General features: G+C 44.3%; 1 protein-coding gene across 1 annotated transcript; it reads left to right on the forward strand.

Moving 5' to 3' along the window:
- The first annotated feature begins 2562 nt into the window (after nucleotides 1–2562).
- Nucleotides 2563–17428, forward strand: LOC104310044 (interleukin-1 receptor type 2). The gene is made up of 8 exons (XM_009911443.2): nucleotides 2563–2676; nucleotides 2773–3031; nucleotides 5376–5550; nucleotides 7218–7392; nucleotides 10396–10461; nucleotides 13966–14101; nucleotides 15812–15957; nucleotides 17241–17428. The coding sequence occupies exons 1-8, from the start codon at nucleotides 2598–2600 to the stop codon at nucleotides 17366–17368; spliced, it is 1164 nt and encodes a 387-aa protein (XP_009909745.2). The 5' UTR covers nucleotides 2563–2597; the 3' UTR covers nucleotides 17369–17428.
- The last annotated feature ends 244 nt before the right edge of the window (nucleotides 17429–17672 follow it).

Genomic DNA, 17672 nt, shown 5'->3' on the forward strand with positions numbered 1-17672 from the left:
ATGATAGAGCAAGGCACAGGAAAAATGGCTTGTGGTCCAGTTTAGACTGAAGTCCTCTGTGAGACTGCCCTCTTTTAAATAGGTAGAGGCCAACATCGCCACAATGCATAACCCATTTCTTATCCCTTCTGCCCATGAGCCTTGATGTCATAATCTGGTTATAGCTGTTAATTATTCGTGCTCCATTACATTGCAAAGAAGGCCTTAATGCAAGCTGTGACACCGAGATGGATACTATGGAAGGGAAGTGGAATCAGTCCATTTGTGACTCACAGGCAATTTGGGAAATCACAGATTTGTTTTGTCCATGAAGGACTTGCTAAACCATAGTTTGTGAAGACTGCAACTAAATTAGCTGCTGACTATGCTGCAGGACACCTTTTAATACCCATGAGAGTTTTTGATTTGGGCCTGCGCTTGAACCAGTCATGTGAAAACACGAGTGCATGTAAACTACCATTCGTCAGAAAGAGGGAAATTTACTCATATATTTAGCAGTCATTTCCCCTTTTTTTTTTTGGGAAATCCACATGCATATTTTCTCCCTCTCTGTGTCTTGGTTTCTCTCATCTTCACGCTACAGAAGGAAAGAAAGGTGGGTCTAAAATGTCATTTGGTTCTGACACAAATCTGATTGGGCAATGAGAGAAGAATTTCCTGTGTGTTGAGCTAAATCCTATTTAAGAACCTCACTAGCAACTTTCAGTCATGTCTTTTCTTGAGAAGCTGAAGGCTGAAAGAGTGCAAGACGCACAGGTAAGAGAATGTGATGGAAATTTGGGAAGGAAGACCTCCACTAAATCCTCAGATTGCATAGGACATATGGAGATTGCTATATACTAAACCAAAGGGACTAAAAAGCTCTAAACAAGGCAACCAAGTATTTTCATCAGGATCTAACAAGAGAGACACTCCCCTGTTACAGGGTATTTTGTGTGAAGCATGGAGCTTGTTAACATCACAGCAAAGCCACCACTAGCACCTTGTCCAGGTGCAGCCAAGAGGGACTACAACTCCATGCCAGTGACCTGGAAACCCTCACAGATCTAGAGGTAGGAGAGAGGAGCCATAGTTATGAAACAATATTATTGAGTGAAAGGTTGGCTTTGTGGTGTTGTAGAGATGACAATAAGTGGGAAACAGTTTATTATAGTCATACCTATCAGAGCCAGACAAATTTATCTACTAGAACAGGGAGAAATTTGGATTAAAACTGTGAGCAGGATGGGGTACACAAAAGATGCTTGAAGGTGAGTACCTATGAACATGACCATGTTAAACTGGTAGAAATATATTTTTACTTTTGCATACAATTTGAAGTAGTTTTCTAGTCATTTAATATTCATCCTATGGGGCAATCACAGTTTTAGGTTAATGTTAAATGCACACCCAATTTACATTTCTGTATATACAATGGAAATGGTATCTATCATGTGCATATGTGTGCTATGTAGAGCATAAACTCATACTTGCATATAGCATGCTTTGTGTACTTTTGCCTGCAGTATAATGAGACAACACGTGGTCAATCAACTGAGTCCCAGAAGCTGAAACCTTGTAACAGACCGGAAAGCATTCATATGATGTACACAGAAATTGCTTTGGCCATAGTAAGCCAATGCAGATGACAATTAATGAACTGGCAGCAGACAATTTTGTTTTCCCCTGGTGTCACTGTATCTGATTTTCAGGACAAGTTGTGCAAGATTTTGCTTGTCTTGTTTTAGCTTGGATGGTCGTAGCGTCCATGTTGGACTTGTGCACCACCACCAAGGTGGGTGTGCATGCAATGAGAACCAAAGAGTTTGTCCCAAGAGAAACATTTGTTGGAGATTTTGAAAGCTTGTGTCTGGTTATAGAAGGAAGTTTGCCTGCAGCCTGATCTATGTTAGCTGACTTATTTTCCCCACCATTCAAAGTGGGGAAAATAAAGTGACACAGGACTTAATAGGGTGCATATGTGTACAGGGAGATGTTAGGTTATGGCTGGACTCAATGATCTTAAGGTCTTTTCCAACCAGGCAATTCTATGACTTTATGATGAATATGTCCCTGCTTGTTGCAGGGGGGTTGAATTAGGTGACCCTTAAAGATGCCTTTCAACCCAAAGCATTCTATGATTCTAAGATATAACCTTGAGAGACACCTGAAGTAGATGCTTAAGACAAGTAGTCTGTTCTGATGCATTTTTGCTCCTGTGTTCACCTAAGCTACTACATTGCAGATGACCTGAAGTGGCTGACCCATGACTCAGTTACATCTTGTTGCAAAATAAGTGGAGCTAGATTGTTTCATTCATAGCTGAAAAGCCGTGGGGACAGCAGCATCTTGTGGTATATCACTTGCATCTCTGGAGTGCAAGGAAAAGATGTGATGCGTTTGTGCCGAGCCAGATGCTCTTGTTCCACAACTCAGCCCCCATAAACTATGGAAGAATTAGCCTTCCTGCTCAATAAGGGCCAGGCTGAGGAAAAGAGCAGTTAACTCTGAAGTAAACATAGAATATTTTCATTGTATTGTCTGTCTTGTAATAAACTTCCCTGTATATTTCAAGGCAGTTTCCCTCAATCATCTCTTTCCAATTACCTCTGGGAAAAATGTGTGGGCTCCTCTTTGTCCTGATGACATGCATGATGGGTGCTTTTGCCTTCAGACTGCAGCAAGTCAAAAGCACAGGTAAGGGCATGCTTTTAAAATGTCTTTTGTCTCTCTCTCCCTTCTTTTTCATATGCTTGGTTGACAATAATATAAATACCTCTCTTACTTATATAGAAAACTGCTCAGATCACAGTGTGTTTTTCAAACACTACTATGAACTGCATGGAGAACCTGTGGTTCTAAAATGCCCTTCACCCAGATACAAACATTTGGACGTTTCTGCCCTGACCCCTAATATCACGTGGTATAAAAATGGCTCAAAAACCATGATATCAGGAAGAGATGAAGATTCAAGAATCTGGGCAAAAGGAGATACACTCTGGTTCTTACCAGCAATGTTAGAAGACTCAGGAGTGTATGTCTGCACAAGAAGGTGAGTATTTAAAAGAAAATCCAGTGTGCTAATAAAATGACTGTCTAAAATATGTTAGCTTAATTCTAAACGCCAGCTGTGTTCAGAGTGTGTCTGTACAAGATAATCTCTTTGGTTACTCCATTAGCAAAACAAAAACAAACAAAAAACAAACCAAAACAAAACAAAAAAACAAAAAGCAAACAAACCAAAAGAAAAGGAAAGTCAGAACCCTTAAATGTATTATGTGCCTCCTATACATATATATTGAAATCTGGATAAATTATGGCACAGTATTGCTATTCTGGTTATGATCTCATGAACAGGTAGTGTACGTGAGAGTTTGTTCTAACTTATTTATGAACCAGTCAAGTCTGCAATAAGCAGGGACATGCTGCAGGCAGGAGATTCTGCAGAACACAACCCTTCTGTTACAGCTCCAGAGATGGAGCCTTGTATGCCCTTCAGATTGCCTTATAAAGCATATACCAAGGCTCTAGAGTGGCTTCATTCTTTCCCTTTCCTTATGCCTGGTCTTTTATTCTCTTTTCTTCTGCTTCACATTTTAAACCAGACTTTGGTTGCTCTGATTTTGCTGGAATATCTGTCATGACCCAATGTGTATTTACTACGCTGGGGCCAGACTTGCAAGACTGCAGAGGGTTGAAACTTGGTCATCTTTTTCTGTTTATCTGACATCTCTCGCTATGGTTTCGAAAAGGGTGTCAGGCACTGGAATTGTGGGAGATTGAAGACTGCTCCTGTCAGCTCCTCCATCGAGTCATCCTCCTAGTACACTGCTGGCAACTGGCACCTTGCTCCAGGTCTACAGTGGAAAATATATCTGTAGTTCCTGGAGCTGCCTGTGCAGAGCGCAGTTTCCTTGCTGACAAGGAACACCTTGTGAGTGACATGTGTAAGCAGTGGAAGAGATGGACAGGCAGAACTCATGTTAATAAATCATGGCCTTTCCATAAGGCTAAGCAGTGGTGGGGCAGAAGACAAGACTTGGATGGTAAGACCAGAACAACAAAAGATTGCAAATGTTGTCCTAAAACAGAGAATAGTTGCCTGAGATCTTGAAGGATGTTTTGTAATTTCCTTCCTGGACTATTCTGCCTCAGTTCTTCAACCTGTAATGCTACAGCAGTGTTATTGACAGCTATAGCAAAATGCTGTGAAATCTCTTTAAAAAAAGATATGCAAGAGCTGAGTATAGAGCTTTATTGCTAACATGAAGGAGTTGCATGTCCCTTCCAACCCTGGCTGATACTATGATACTATGATACTGACAGGACAAGGGGTAATGACACTGGAATGGGTTGCCCAGAGAGGTTGGGGATGCCCCATTCCTAGAAATGTTCAAGGCCACACTGGATGGGGCTTTGAGCAGCCTGGTCTAGTGAAATGTGTCCCTGCTCATGGCAGGGGATTGGAACTAGATGATCTTTAAGGTCCTTTCCAACCCAAACCATTAAAGACTCTATAAGATTGGTAGAGTACAGACTAATTTTATTGCCTTTGCAAATCATCCCACAGGAGAGAGTTTTTTCAACACTTTGTAAAATAAAGGTAGAAAATATCACAGATCTCTGCCTCTGCTGAGTAAATATTTTGAATTTAGGAATCTGACATGTAGGTGGCAGTTGGTCACAGTGCCCTAAAAATAGTGTGAGTCCATCTGCTTGCAGCTCCCAGTTGCTCTCCAGAAGGTTACAGCCTAGACTCCCTGGTTTTGCTGGCCACCACAGGGGCCAGGCATTGTCTTCAGCGAAGCTATCTTGAGACAGGCTTTCACAGGGATTGTAAAGGACATAGTTCAAGCATGTATTTCCCATAGTTTGGTCTTCCCCCGAACTGGAGCAATTGGCACTTGAGACCAGAAAGAAATGTTAAAGATTGCAAAATCTTCAAGGTAGGAATGCCTTCTTTTCTATGCAATCTCTGCTTGTTGTGCAATAGTAGCTGCAGATGTATTTTAACACATGGTTTAAGCTTTTCATTTCATGCTTAGGTTGCAGTCATAAGGGTGTTCACAGTCAAGACCTCTTTCAAGGTGGAAGGTTTATCACACACCTGCTACTGTTCAGGTGAACACGTTTTCCCTCCTTACAAAATTAAAATCGTGCTGTAGCCTAAGGGTGCACAGCAAACTTGGTGTACAAATAAAAAGAGAAAAGCTCTGAGGCAGATGTGACAGCAACATGTTTAGATTTTGCCAGAACCTCCAGTATCAGTGATTTTTCCTGTGCCCCTCCTGGTATGATCTCAGTCTTGACCTCTTAGAAACTGCTAAGGGAGGAAATAGAAGCAAGAGGAAACCAAAGGTGTCACTTGAGTATCTCATCTCCTGATCTGCCTGCAGGAACTTCACCTCCTGTGCTGAGGTCTCCATCCACCTCACCATTGTGGAGAAAACAGCTGCTCAGGAGATTGCTTATCTCCAAGTCCTCTTCACTTTCACCTCTGGGAAGATCGTTTGCCCTGACCTATGGGATTTTACACCAAACAGGACAAGCCTGGAGCTCAAGTGGTACAAGGTAGAACTTTCACCTTCCTCTTTCTCCAAAGCCTAATCCTGTTTGTAAAGGCACATACATCTCCACTTTCTGTTTCTCCTGAACATCAAAATACACTGGGAATTTTGGGGCAGATATTATTTTTTAAGAAACATTGCCTGGCATGGAGTCCATACAGAGCGAAATGCTCCAGATGTTATCTGCTCTCACAGGCAGTGTAACTACTGAGGCTAGACTACCTACCCATGACTCTAGAGGTTTACTACTTCCGATTAAGCCCTTCTCTTTGATGCTATGCTTCTTTTCATGGTCCCTCTAATGAAACCCATAAAGTAGGACTCCCCTGTGAAGCTTCCCCTGTGTGAGCTGTTCAGATGGGGTAGTTTTCCTTAATCAGTTGGAGATACTAAATTTGGAGATACTAAATTGGAAATACTAAATCCATCACACAAATCTTATAGCAGCCTCTTGCCTAACTTGCCAGTCTGTGTTGAAATACCTAGGCTGGCTTCATACAGCAGTGCCTATCTCGTGATTGGTACCACATCAGCAACATGTCTCTGCTCAGTTTCCCTTCAGAGGCAGGCTATAACCCACTTACTTCTGATTGAGACTGCTATTGAGGCCTAATAGAGACCTTCCAGTACCTGAAGGGGGCCTACAAGAACGCTGGAGAGAGACTGTTTACAAAGGCCTGCAGTGATAGGACAAGGGGCAACGGCTTCAAACTAGAGAAGAGCAGATTTAGATTGGATGTTAGGAATAGGTCCTTTATCATAAGGGTAGTGACACACTGGAACAGGTTGCCTGGCGAGGTGGTTGGAGCCCCATCCCTGGAGATATTCATTGAGGCTCAACAGGGCTCTTGGCAACCTGATATCATTGAGGATGCGCCTGCTGAATGCAGTGGGGGTTGGACTAGAGGTCCTTTCCAACCCAGTCCATTCTATGATTCTATGATTGCTTATTGAGACTGCCTCCCTCAAAATAATTCTTGCTACAACTGTCAGGAAAAGCTCTCCAACTTTCATGGAGAAGCAACATCATTGCTCTGAGCAGGGCTCCAGCCTGTGTGTGAACGGAACCTTTATGTGAAAGGGCAACAATTTCTCAGTTTATGAAATCATACAGGGTAAGCAACTGTTCTGCGATAACTTGCATAATTAGTATAGAATAGAATAGAATAGAATAGAATAGAATAGAATAGAATAGAATAGAATAGAATAGACCAGGTTGGAAGAGACCTTCAAGATTGCTAGTATTTGTCTTCAAAGAATGCTTTAGAATACTGCTTTCATGATGATGTGTATGGAAAACCTTCATGGTTACTAAAATGGTTTTGTCTTAGAAGAATGTCTTAGGTGATTATTCTTAAGAGGACTCATGAAAGACCCTCTTATCCTTTGCATCCTAAAGTGTGCACTTCATTAAAAAGCTATACATTTACACTGCAGATAGATTAAAATAGTGATTTTCCCACACTTTTTGTAGTGCCTCAGAGCATTTTAGAGACAGATACACATTTGAAGAACTTGCCCTTTGGGGAGAAAGTGGAACTCTTCAGCTTTCCCAGTGATAAGTGAACTCTTAATAACAGAGAGACAGGCATAAGTGATTTTGTCTGGAATTTATATGGCATATAACCACACCTGTCTGAGCCATAACACCAGTTGCTGTCCTTTCTCCAGGATGCTGTGCCTGTGGAAGATGACAATGAAAAATTCGTAGTTCTGAAAGGTTCGACTTCTCTGATCATGACTTCTGTACTACCAACAGATGCTGGCTATTATACCTGCAAGATGTCTTTTCCATTTGAAGGTGTAATGTATGAAATTACCAGAACAATTCACCTGGAGACTGTTGGTAAATATCAAACCCTTAAAACATTGTAGCACTAGAATGTCTCTTCTTTGTTTATGACATTTGGTAGAGGGACTCCTCTGCCCCAATGCCCAGTAGCATCCTTACTTGTATCAGAAATAGTGTGGAAAGCAGGACCAGGGAAGTGATTCTCCCACTGTACACAGCACTGGTGAGGACACACCTCAAATATTGTGTTCAGTTTAGGCCACTCACTGCAAGAAAGACATTGAGGTACAGGATCATGTCCAAAGAAGGGCAATGAAGATGGTGCAAGGTCTAGAGAACAAGTATGAGGAATGGCTGAGGACACTGGAGTTGTTTAGTCTGCAGAAAAGAAGGCTCAGGGGAGATCTTACTGCTCTCTGCACCTACCTGAAAGTAGCTCTTCACCCAAGTAACATTTGGTAGCACAAGAAGAAATGGCCTCAAAAATGGCATCTTGGCCTGCATCAGGAATAGCATGGCCAGCAGGACTAGGGATGTATTTCTGTCCCTGTGCTTGGCACTGGTGAGGCCTCACCTTGACTACTGTGTGCAGTTCTGGGACACTCACTTCAAGAATGATACTGAGGTGCTGGAGGGAGTGCAGAGGAAAGTGACAAGACTGGTGAAGGGACTGGAGGGAAAGTCTTATGAAGAGAGGCTGAAGGAGCTGGGGTTGTTCAGCCTGGAGGAGAGGAGACTTAGAGGGCACCTTATCACTCTCTACAACTACCTAAAAGGAAGTTGTAGTCAGGTAGGGTAGGGCTCTTCTCCCAGGCAACTAGTGACAGGACAAGAGGGCATGGTATGAAGCTGTGCCAGGGGAGGTTTAGGTTGGATATTAGGAAGCACTTCCTCATGGAAAGAGTTATTAGGCACTGGAATGGACTGCCTGGGGAGGTGGTGGAGTCGCCATCACCGGAGGGCTTTAAGAAAAGATTGGATGTTGCACTTGGTGGCATGGTTTAGCTGATGTCGTGGTGTTAGCTCATAGGCTGGACTTGATCTCAGAGGTCTCTTCCAGCCTCAAAATAGTTTTGTGATTTTGTGATTCTCTGACTGCCATGAGAGGTTTATATTGGATATTAGGAAAAATGTCTTCACTGCAAGGGTTGTCAAGCGCTTGAACAGGCTGCCCACAGAAGTGGTTTAGTCAGCATCCCTGGAGGTATTTAAAAGATATGGTACTTAGGGACATGGTTTAGCTGTGGACTTGGCAGTGCTGGGTTAACAATTGGACTTGATAATCTTAAAGGTCTTTTCCAGCCTAAACGGTTATATGACTATCCTTGGCCTCTCAGACTACCAAGGAAGGTGGGACACCATGGATGTTTGGTTTGGGCACTGATAGTTCTCCAGAGCCCCTCTCAGGGATGGGGCCATCCCTTTGCCCCAGTTGCAGCAGATTTTCAGGAGGCAGGACTGAATATTGCAAGGCGCCTCTGGCTGTTGAACAGAAAAATGTATGTCTTGGCACTTCAGAGGGTTTAGGAAACAAACCACCTCACACTCGCTCAGGATGGGGGAATGCCGCTATTTCGGGAACAGCTGCAACCGGCCGGCCCGGCCCGGCCCGCCGGCACGGCGGGAGCAAGCTGGAGGGGCAGGGTGCGGTGAGCCGAACGGCCAGCAGGGGGCAGGCTTGACCAGGCACCTCCCGCATCACACCGTCTGCGCCCCGCTGCTCGTCTCGGCGCGCCCCCGCCGGCCCTGAGGCGCTGGTGCCCGCTTCGGGGTGCGGCTTTTGCAACACGAGTTGGCTGACACACCAGAACGCTGTGCACCCGTTCAGCGAGACCTGCGCAGAATGGAGAGCTGGGAAAAGGAGAACCTAACGAGGTTCAACAAGGATACGCATAGGGTCCTGCACCTAGGGAGGAACAACTCCATGCTCCAGTACAGATCAGGGGTTGACCTGCTGGAAAGCAGCTTAATCGAGAAGGACTTTGGAGTCCTGGTGGACGGTAAATTATTCATGGGACAGCACTGTGCCCTTGTGGCCAAGAAAGCTAATGGTATCCTGGGGTTCATTAGGAAGAGTCAAAGGAGGTTCTTCTCCCTCTCTACTCTGCCCTGATGAGGCCACACCTGGAGGCTTGTGTTCAGTTCTGAGCTCCCCAGCTCAATGGAGACAGAATGTCCAATAGAGGATGATTAAGGGAGTGGAACATCTGTCTTATAAGAAAAGGTTTAGAGACCTGGGACTGTTTAGTCTGGAAAAGAGAAGATTAAGAGGAGATCTTATGAATGTTTACAAATATCTGAAGAGTGGGTGTGAAGAAGGTGGTGCAGGTCTATTTTCCATGATGTCCTGCGATAGAACGAGGGGCAATGGATACAAGCTGGAACACAGGAAGTTCCATTGCAACACGAAGAACTTCTTTAATTAAGAGTGACAGAGCACTGGCATGGGCTGCCCAGAGAGGTTGTGGATTCTCCTTCTCTAGAGACTTTCAAGACTCATCAGGATGTATTCCTGTGTGATCTACCCTAGGTGATCCATCTTTGGCAGTGGGGGTTGCTCTCCTGATCTCTGGAGGTCCCTTCCAACCCCTGCCATTCTATGAATGCCTTGCAGGTGTGGGGCTGCTGAAGGTGTCAGTTTTGGTCGTGCACACATCCATGCTCTGCTGAAGCCTGTGGCTTTTCTGCTTTTTCAAGTATTGAGATGAGTGTGCAAGGATCTCAGCATACACTGTACCACTAGAGAATGGTGCGTAGTACTGAATGGTGCGTGATACCAAATGGTACTGTTGCTTCCAAAAAACACTTACCTGCTGTAAATTCATCATGGTGTAGCTTTCAGGATCAAGATGTGAGCTTGATTCTGATGATCCCTACAAACACAGATCTCTGGGATCGAATCTGGAACATCTCCCTTTGCCAGGGGTTTCAATAATCAAGTACTTTCCTAAGACTTGAAAGATGTTATGAAAGAGTGGCACATTTCTGTCTACAGCTCTGTGGCAATGACCACATTTTATGTGGTGCTAGCACTGACTCTATTCTTTCTCCCTCCAGAACAAGAAAAGAGAATTACCCCAATAATTGTATATCCAACACAGAAGACAACATCAGCTGCCCTTGGTAAGGCCCAACATTTTTCCCAGCGATATTTAATCAGGCAAAAATTAAATCAGGTCCTCTTATGGTGTAATCTGTTGGCATAAATTATTGTAGTTCTTTTCTCCAAGTAAGGAAAATCACTTTCCAACCTGCCCCTCTTCCTGAAGGCTTCCTGTTCAGAGTTGATTGATAAGTGAATGTGTTTTCTAGATATACTTTATTGCTTTTTTCCCTTCTTTCCTTCCTTATTTTTGAAATGAAGCAGTGAGAGGGGGAGAGATGGTCTGTGAGGCACAAAATCAGAGATTTATTGAAAGATAAGAGCAGACTCCAGAGGCCTCCAGGTAAAAATAGTGTAATTAGCATAATATCATATGACTAAACAGCTCCTGCTCTACCACCACCGTTTTTGCACCCATCCCAGAGCCGGATGCAAGACCCTCACCAGCCAAGATACCACACAGAGGACCTCAGCCCCAGTAAGGAGGCCAGCCAGCACCCATGGATGATAGTGGAGGGGCCATCGACCCTCTTCCTACCTAACCAGGGGGCCTTTGTCTCCACCCCGGTCACCCACATGTGCACCACAGGGACTCTCCACCAATGAGAAGAGAATCCCTCAGTGCAGATGGGCTCAGCTTGGGGCTTCTGCCTTTCCTGGGGGGAATTAAAAAGGGGAGTGGGCTGGGAGGGCCAAGTGGCCACACCTTGGGGGGCAGGGGGGGAGACTTCAATACAGCCCAGGTACTCTGGATTTGAGAGGTAAAAAGGGGGAAAATAGGGTGGGTGGGAGACTTTTAGGGTGTCAGGTAATGATTGGACCAGGGGGAATGGAAAAAAAAATCAAAATGGTTAGATTCAGATTAGATGTTAGGAAGAAATTCTTCACCATGAGGGTGGTGAGTCACTGGAATGATTTGCCCAGGAAGATGGTAGAAGCCCCATCCCTGGGAGTTTTTAAGGCCAGGCTGGATGTGGCTCTGGGCAACCTGATCTAGTATGAGGTGTCCCTGCCCATGGCAGTGGGGGGGTTGGAAATGGATGATCCTTGGGGTCCCCTCCAACCCCAGAAATTCAAAGATTCTATGATTCTAAACCAATTTTGCAGTTTAAGCTGGATGTTAGGAAGAAACTTTTCACACAAAGAGTGATTTGCCACTGGAATGGGAGGTGGTAGAGTCACTGTGCCTGGAAGTGTTTAAAATAAGACTGGATGAGGCACTTAGTACCATGGTTTAGTTGATTAGATGGTGTTGGGTGATAGGTTGGACTTGATGATCTTGAAGGTCTTTTCCAGCCTGGTTAATTCTGTGATTGGGTAGGTTTTGCACCTTGTTTTCAGTAACTGCATGCTGTCTTCCATGTAGGAGAAGCTGTAGAAGTGCTACAGATTGTAGCTACTAAGAATGCAAGAAAAAATGTGTTTGCATCCTCAGATCATCTGCTCAGAGTGTTTGGCCCCCCCCCCCCCCCCAAGAACTATTCACAGTATCACAGTATCACAGTATAACCAAGGTTGGAAGAGACCCCAAGGATCATCAAGTCCAACCTGTCCCAACAGACCCCACAACTAGACCATGGCACCAAGTGCCACGTCCAATCTCCTCTTGAACACCTCCAGGGACGGTGACTCCACCACCTCCCTGGGCAGCCCATTCCAATGACGAATGACTCGCCCAGTGAAGAACTTTCTCCTCACTTTGGGTCTAAACCTCCCCTGGCACAGCTTGAGACTGTGTCCCCTTGTTCTGGTGCTGGTTGCCTGGGAGAAGAGACCAACCCCTTCCTGTCTACAACCACCTTTCAGGTAGTTGTAGAGGGCAATGAGGTCGCCTCTGATCCTTCTCTTCAGGCTAAACAATCCCAGTTCCCTCAGCCTCTCCTCACAGGGCTGTGCTCAAGGCCTCTCACCAGCCTTGTTGCCCTTCTCTGGACACATTCAAGTGTCTCAATGTCCTTCTTAAACTGAGGGGCCCAGAACTGGACACAGGACTCAAGGTGTGGCCTAACCAATGCAGAGTCCAGGGGCACAATGACCTCCCTGCTCCTGCTGGCCACACTATTCCTAATACAGGCCAGGATGCCATTGGCCCTCTTGGCCACCTGGGCACACTGCTGGCTCATGTTTAGGCAGGTGTCAATCAGCACCCCCAGGTCCCTCTCTGTTTGGCAGCTCTCAGCCACTCTGACCCCAGCCTGTAGCTCTGCATGGGGTTGCCATGGCCAAAGTGCAGCACCTGGCACTTGAACTTGTTAAATGCCATCCCATTAGACTCTGCCCATCTGTCCAGTCGGTCGAGGTCCCTCTGCAGAGCCTTTCTACCCTGTAAGTGACCAACATCTGTTCCCAACTTGGTGTCATCTGCAAACTTGCTAATGACTGACTCAACCCCCTCATCCAGATCATCAATGAAGATGTTAAAGAGGATGGGGCCCAGCACTGATCCCTGGGGGACACCACTGGTGACTGGCCGCCAGCTGGCTGTGGCACCATTCACCACCACTCTCTGGGCTCGGCCCTCCAGCCAGTTCCTAACCCAGCACAGAGTGCTGCTGTCCAAGCCACGAGCTGACAGCTTAGCCAGCAGTTTACTGTGGGGGACGGTGTCAAAGGCCTTGCTGAAGTCATTTTCAGTATTCCCTCATATTTGTCTAGGTTATCTGGTGGCTTTGAATTAGGAGCTTAGCTCTTTTGGGAAAAGACATTTTATCATTTCTTTTTACTGTTTGAAGTAGCAGTTGTTGCTAGGTAGAAAGTACCTTGATAGGATCTCAATTTCTCTTTGAAGATGATATTATGACAACAAATTTCTGTTGCACTTCCTCTTTCCAGAAAATACCAGATGTACTTTACACTGTTTTCTTGATTTGGGTACTACACACACAGTTGTGTCCTATGATGACTTAGTTTTCACTGCCACTTTTCTTTCCATTACTACCAAGTAATTCTTTTTGCCTGTCTAGCTCCATGGAGTGATTTATTTCCCTTCTATCACCATTTGCATAGTTATAATAATACAAAAGTATGCAGTGTTGAGCCCTGTGATTTGCATGTAGTATAGATATGCACCAGTCTGTGAGTTACAATAACTATAGCCAAGTTCCTGATTTTTTGCATTATCACTTTAGCTCTGGAGGTCCTGCCTTGAGCTGAACACCTTTGCCCACTGCATGTGTGAGTTAAGCTACGCTGCCAATTAAAGCAGCTGCTCCAGGCACGCCATGCCATTTGGGCCACAGTACATCAGGGGTAAAGTCACAGGAACACAGCTTTGACTCCTGAGGAATGTGTGTAGTGCAAGAGTTAGTAACTGTTGCAATGGGAAAGTAATTGGTTAGTAGCAGGAAGGAATGCCAAACCAAAGGGGATTAACTTCAGTTGGGGATTAACTTCAGTTTTGAATGTAGTGGTGTTTGACGTATGTAGGGACTTGATCTCCCACTGGAGATGTTGTTTTTTACCAAGTGAAAGAGTAGTTCTTTGTATGCATCCAAGTGATTTTTTAATCTTTGTTTTACTGACAGGCTCCAAGATGACTCTCCCATGCAAAGTGTTTATTGGACTGAGCAGCCACACCCATACTGATGTGGAATGGCTAGCAAACGACACTGCCCTTGAGAGGGTTTACAAGGAAAGCAGAGTTAGAGAAGGAGAAAGACAGTAAGTCTGTCCCAAAGTCCTACATCCTTACCCTCCTGATACATTGCCTCTCCCAGTCTTGCAGTCTTGCCTCATAGCTGCATATGCCTCAAGGCTTTTTCTGCTAGGAAAGGGGTGAAGATACCTGTTTTCTCTACATGTGACATGTCACTTGAGTGGTGATAACTCACTATGTTCAGGCTTGTTTCTAGCGCTTTGCAACTGTGAGGCAAAACTGTCAGCTGAAGTCCCTTTGCTGAGGTCCAAACTGTTATATTTTATCTCTCATTTGATGAAGCTAAGAGTGTCCACAAAGATCATCACCCTCACCCTTGAGTCATGGTGGCTCTGTCTCTATTGGTGGACATTGCTGTGAAGGTTCCTGGGCTCTGGGATGCCATTGCCTCTGCTGTTAATGGTTAAGTTGGCCACTTACCCACTAGCACCTTCCTGAAGAGCTTCTGGCTATCTGTTAGGATTTAACTTGGGCCAGGGACCATTCTCAACCCAGTCTAGGGATGTGGCATCTTTGTTTTGTGGGACAAAGAGTGTTTAACAGTGAAAGATGTTTGGGAATTTGTGCCAAGATAACAACCTGGCCATGTTCAGTTCATTGCACAGCTGCAGCCAGAGGTAACCAGGTAACTCCGATGAAGCCCTGATGTGTTAACACATATTTTCACAGTTTGGTTGATACCATTTACTTACAATGTTGTTCATGTGGATAACTGACAGTGCATTAAACCTGTGGTCAGGAGCCATAAGCAGCAGTGTGGCAGGTTTTAGAATAGAGCAGCCTATGTACTTTCTTACTTGGACCTTAAAAATGTTTTTATTATTACTATCACCATCATTATTAGTCTTACTTATTATACAATCACACAAGGACAGGGACCATGCCAGCTCGTGCAAAGCTCATGGTGTGTGAGATGCTCTAGCTTTGCTGGAAGCCCTCAGAATGGCTGCAAGCCAAACCAGCTCAAACACCACCACAGAAATCTCTGGCAAAGCATCCACCACTGTGTTGCTGCCTTCCTGTGGTGCAGTCCTGGGAGTTGTGCACAGTGAGCTCCATGGCTGCAGTGCATCGCAGGCTCATAGCAGATGGTTAAAGAGCACCTGGATAACTGCTTCAGCAATGACTGAAAGATATCAAGAGAATGTTTGACTGTGACTAGAAAACCACACATAGGTAGTTGGGACTGATGAACAAATCAGGTTGAAGGGAACAAGAAAATTCCTAGGCAGTTTCTGGTATTAAGCTCTTGGTTTTGGGTGTGTGGTGATTCACTTTGGCTAGTGAGCATTTGCTAGTTTGTGGTCTCCATATGTCCTCTTCTAGCTGATAATAGGAATCTCAGAAATCACTAGCTGTTCAGAGAGAAGGAATTGAGTCCTTCCACAGTGCTGTGTAGAGGAGCTGAAAGATATACACAATTTATACACAATTCTGCTTGCCTTTATTCTCTCTCTCTCTTTTTTTTTTTTTTCCTAAAGAGAGAAATCTAATTCTTTTTTCCTGGAAGATTCAACAAGTGCAGGATGGGTACTGGCTGCTGAGACTCAGATAGCTGGCACAACTGGGCTGGGAGACACGTGTGTCCTCTAATGCTGAGGAGCGAGCTCAGAAATAATGCATTTTCTTGCAATGTGCTGTTAGAATGAGCACATGAAATAAGGAAAAGCCACATTATGAAAGGAATTAACATTTTGCTGTTGTTGTTGTTACAGAGAAATTGTTGAAAATGGTGAAAACTTTATTGAAGTTCCCCTGGTTTTTGATTCTGTCAAAGAAGTGGACTTTTACACCGATTTTACATGTCTGGCGCAGAACATATATGGATACCAAGTACTGCCAACAAGGGTGAAGCAGGAAGGTAACTAGTTTGACTGCTTAGTTGGGACATTCGCTATCATTAATCTAATGCTAAACTATAATCCAAGCCTTTTATACTGACAGAGCTAGTATTGTAATTAACTATTACCTGGGGAAAAAATTGATGTCTCTTTCACCTGTAGGCTTTGGAGTAGCCGGCTCACAAAACACACTTTCACTGGCATTTTCTTCAGGGATAAGGATCTCTGCTGGTGTATCTGTTTATTGGACAGGGGTCCAGTTCAGATATACTTTGTGAAGTGATTGCTCCAGTGAGACTACTGGCAAATTTCCATTGGGTGCAGCAGGGCCAGGTCTCCCCTGGTTCCTCAATAAAAAAAAGAAAAAGATAATAGCAGAATAAAGATCAGCATGTTCCTTCCTTCTCATGCACAGACTGCTGCCAAAATAACAAAAAGTATGAATTATGATGGGTTTGTTATTTTGGCTCCTAGTGATGGGAAGAGAAGCCCTAAGCTCAGTGCAATTAATGCTGCAGTGCGATAGAGCATTGGCCAAGAAGCAGCCATAAAACCAACATGAAGCAATGCTAATTGTTTCTTTGCATGACAGCGATGAATCACCAACGCTTGCTCACACTGTCTTAGAAAGGCACATTTGCAGGCTTTGTGATGAGTTATAACTCATGACTCACTCCAGCATCCTATGATGAAGGATTTGTACTCTGCTAGATGATGTGCTGCCCTTCTATTCCATGAGCTACACAGATATTACTGCAGAGGAAGCAATCTGTTAACCAATATAGGTTGGAATAATCCAAAATCAACTGGGTCTCGGAAATAAGTTGTATTTTGGGAAAAGGTTCAGAGTGTTGGCTTGATCATTAGTAATTAATAAGCTGCTCTGTACAGGAAAACTATTCATACAGCTTGTGGGTGGACTAACTGTTACATATTCCCTCTCCTTGTGGTGCTTTTGTTTCTTGCTTGTAGCGTCCTTGCTTTCACTAAACTAAGATAGAAATCACATAGCTGCTCTGAGCACAGGTTGGGAAGGGCTCTGTGTATGCAGAAGGAGTGAACTTTAAATTCTCACCCTTTATTGTTCATCAGCTCTTCCTCACATCTTCATAAACCCATTTCCCAGAGCACTCAATCAGTAGGCCTCTTCCTGCTCAACCCTGCCGAGAGGTTAACTTGCAGACATCCTTTTTATTGTGATTTCACTTCTTGCTCCTTGAACTTAGAGAACTATGTTCCTGGGAGTTTATGGTTGTATTTGTTTAATTTTTTGGTTTGTTTTTTTTTTTTTACACTTTTCCAGCTGTTGGCCTGTCCTGGTACATTGCAGTGATTCCCTTTGCATTGGCCTGCATGATCGTGGCAGGGATTTACATACACAAGTGCTGGAGGAGGAGAGCCAACAAAGGATACACTGCAGCAAGGGTTTAAAATCCACTTTACACTCTTGATCTGCCAACAGAACAAAACACCATCCTATCTTTCTCTTCAGACTGGGCATTCTGCTTCCCCAGCAGATGTATATGTATCAGCTAATTTCTTCTTCTCAAAGTCCTCTACAATCTGATGAAGTTACAAATATAAGTTTGCATTTTTATGCTGTCTAGATGCAGGAAAGCTGCTTCTATTATTTTGCTGCTAGGGTGCAATCTATTGAATTTTGGAACACAGAATGGTAGGAATGTGCTGTGGATATGGGAAGGGTAGGGAAAGGGTTGTGCTCTTTCCCTCTGTA

This window comes from Dryobates pubescens, chromosome 7, assembly GCF_014839835.1.
Source record: "Dryobates pubescens isolate bDryPub1 chromosome 7, bDryPub1.pri, whole genome shotgun sequence".
NCBI lineage: Eukaryota > Metazoa > Chordata > Aves > Piciformes > Picidae > Dryobates > Dryobates pubescens.

Coding starts and splice junctions, on each gene's coding strand:
- LOC104310044 (XM_009911443.2), top strand. CDS start 2,598: ATGTGTGGGCTCCTCTTTGTCCTGATGACATGCATGATGGGTGCTTTT. Junction 5,551..7,217: donor TGGAGCTCAAGTGGTACAAG/GTAGAACTTTCA, acceptor TCCTTTCTCCAG/GATGCTGTGCCTGTGGAAGA. Junction 7,393..10,395: donor AATTCACCTGGAGACTGTTG/GTAAATATCAAA, acceptor TTCTCCCTCCAG/AACAAGAAAAGAGAATTACC.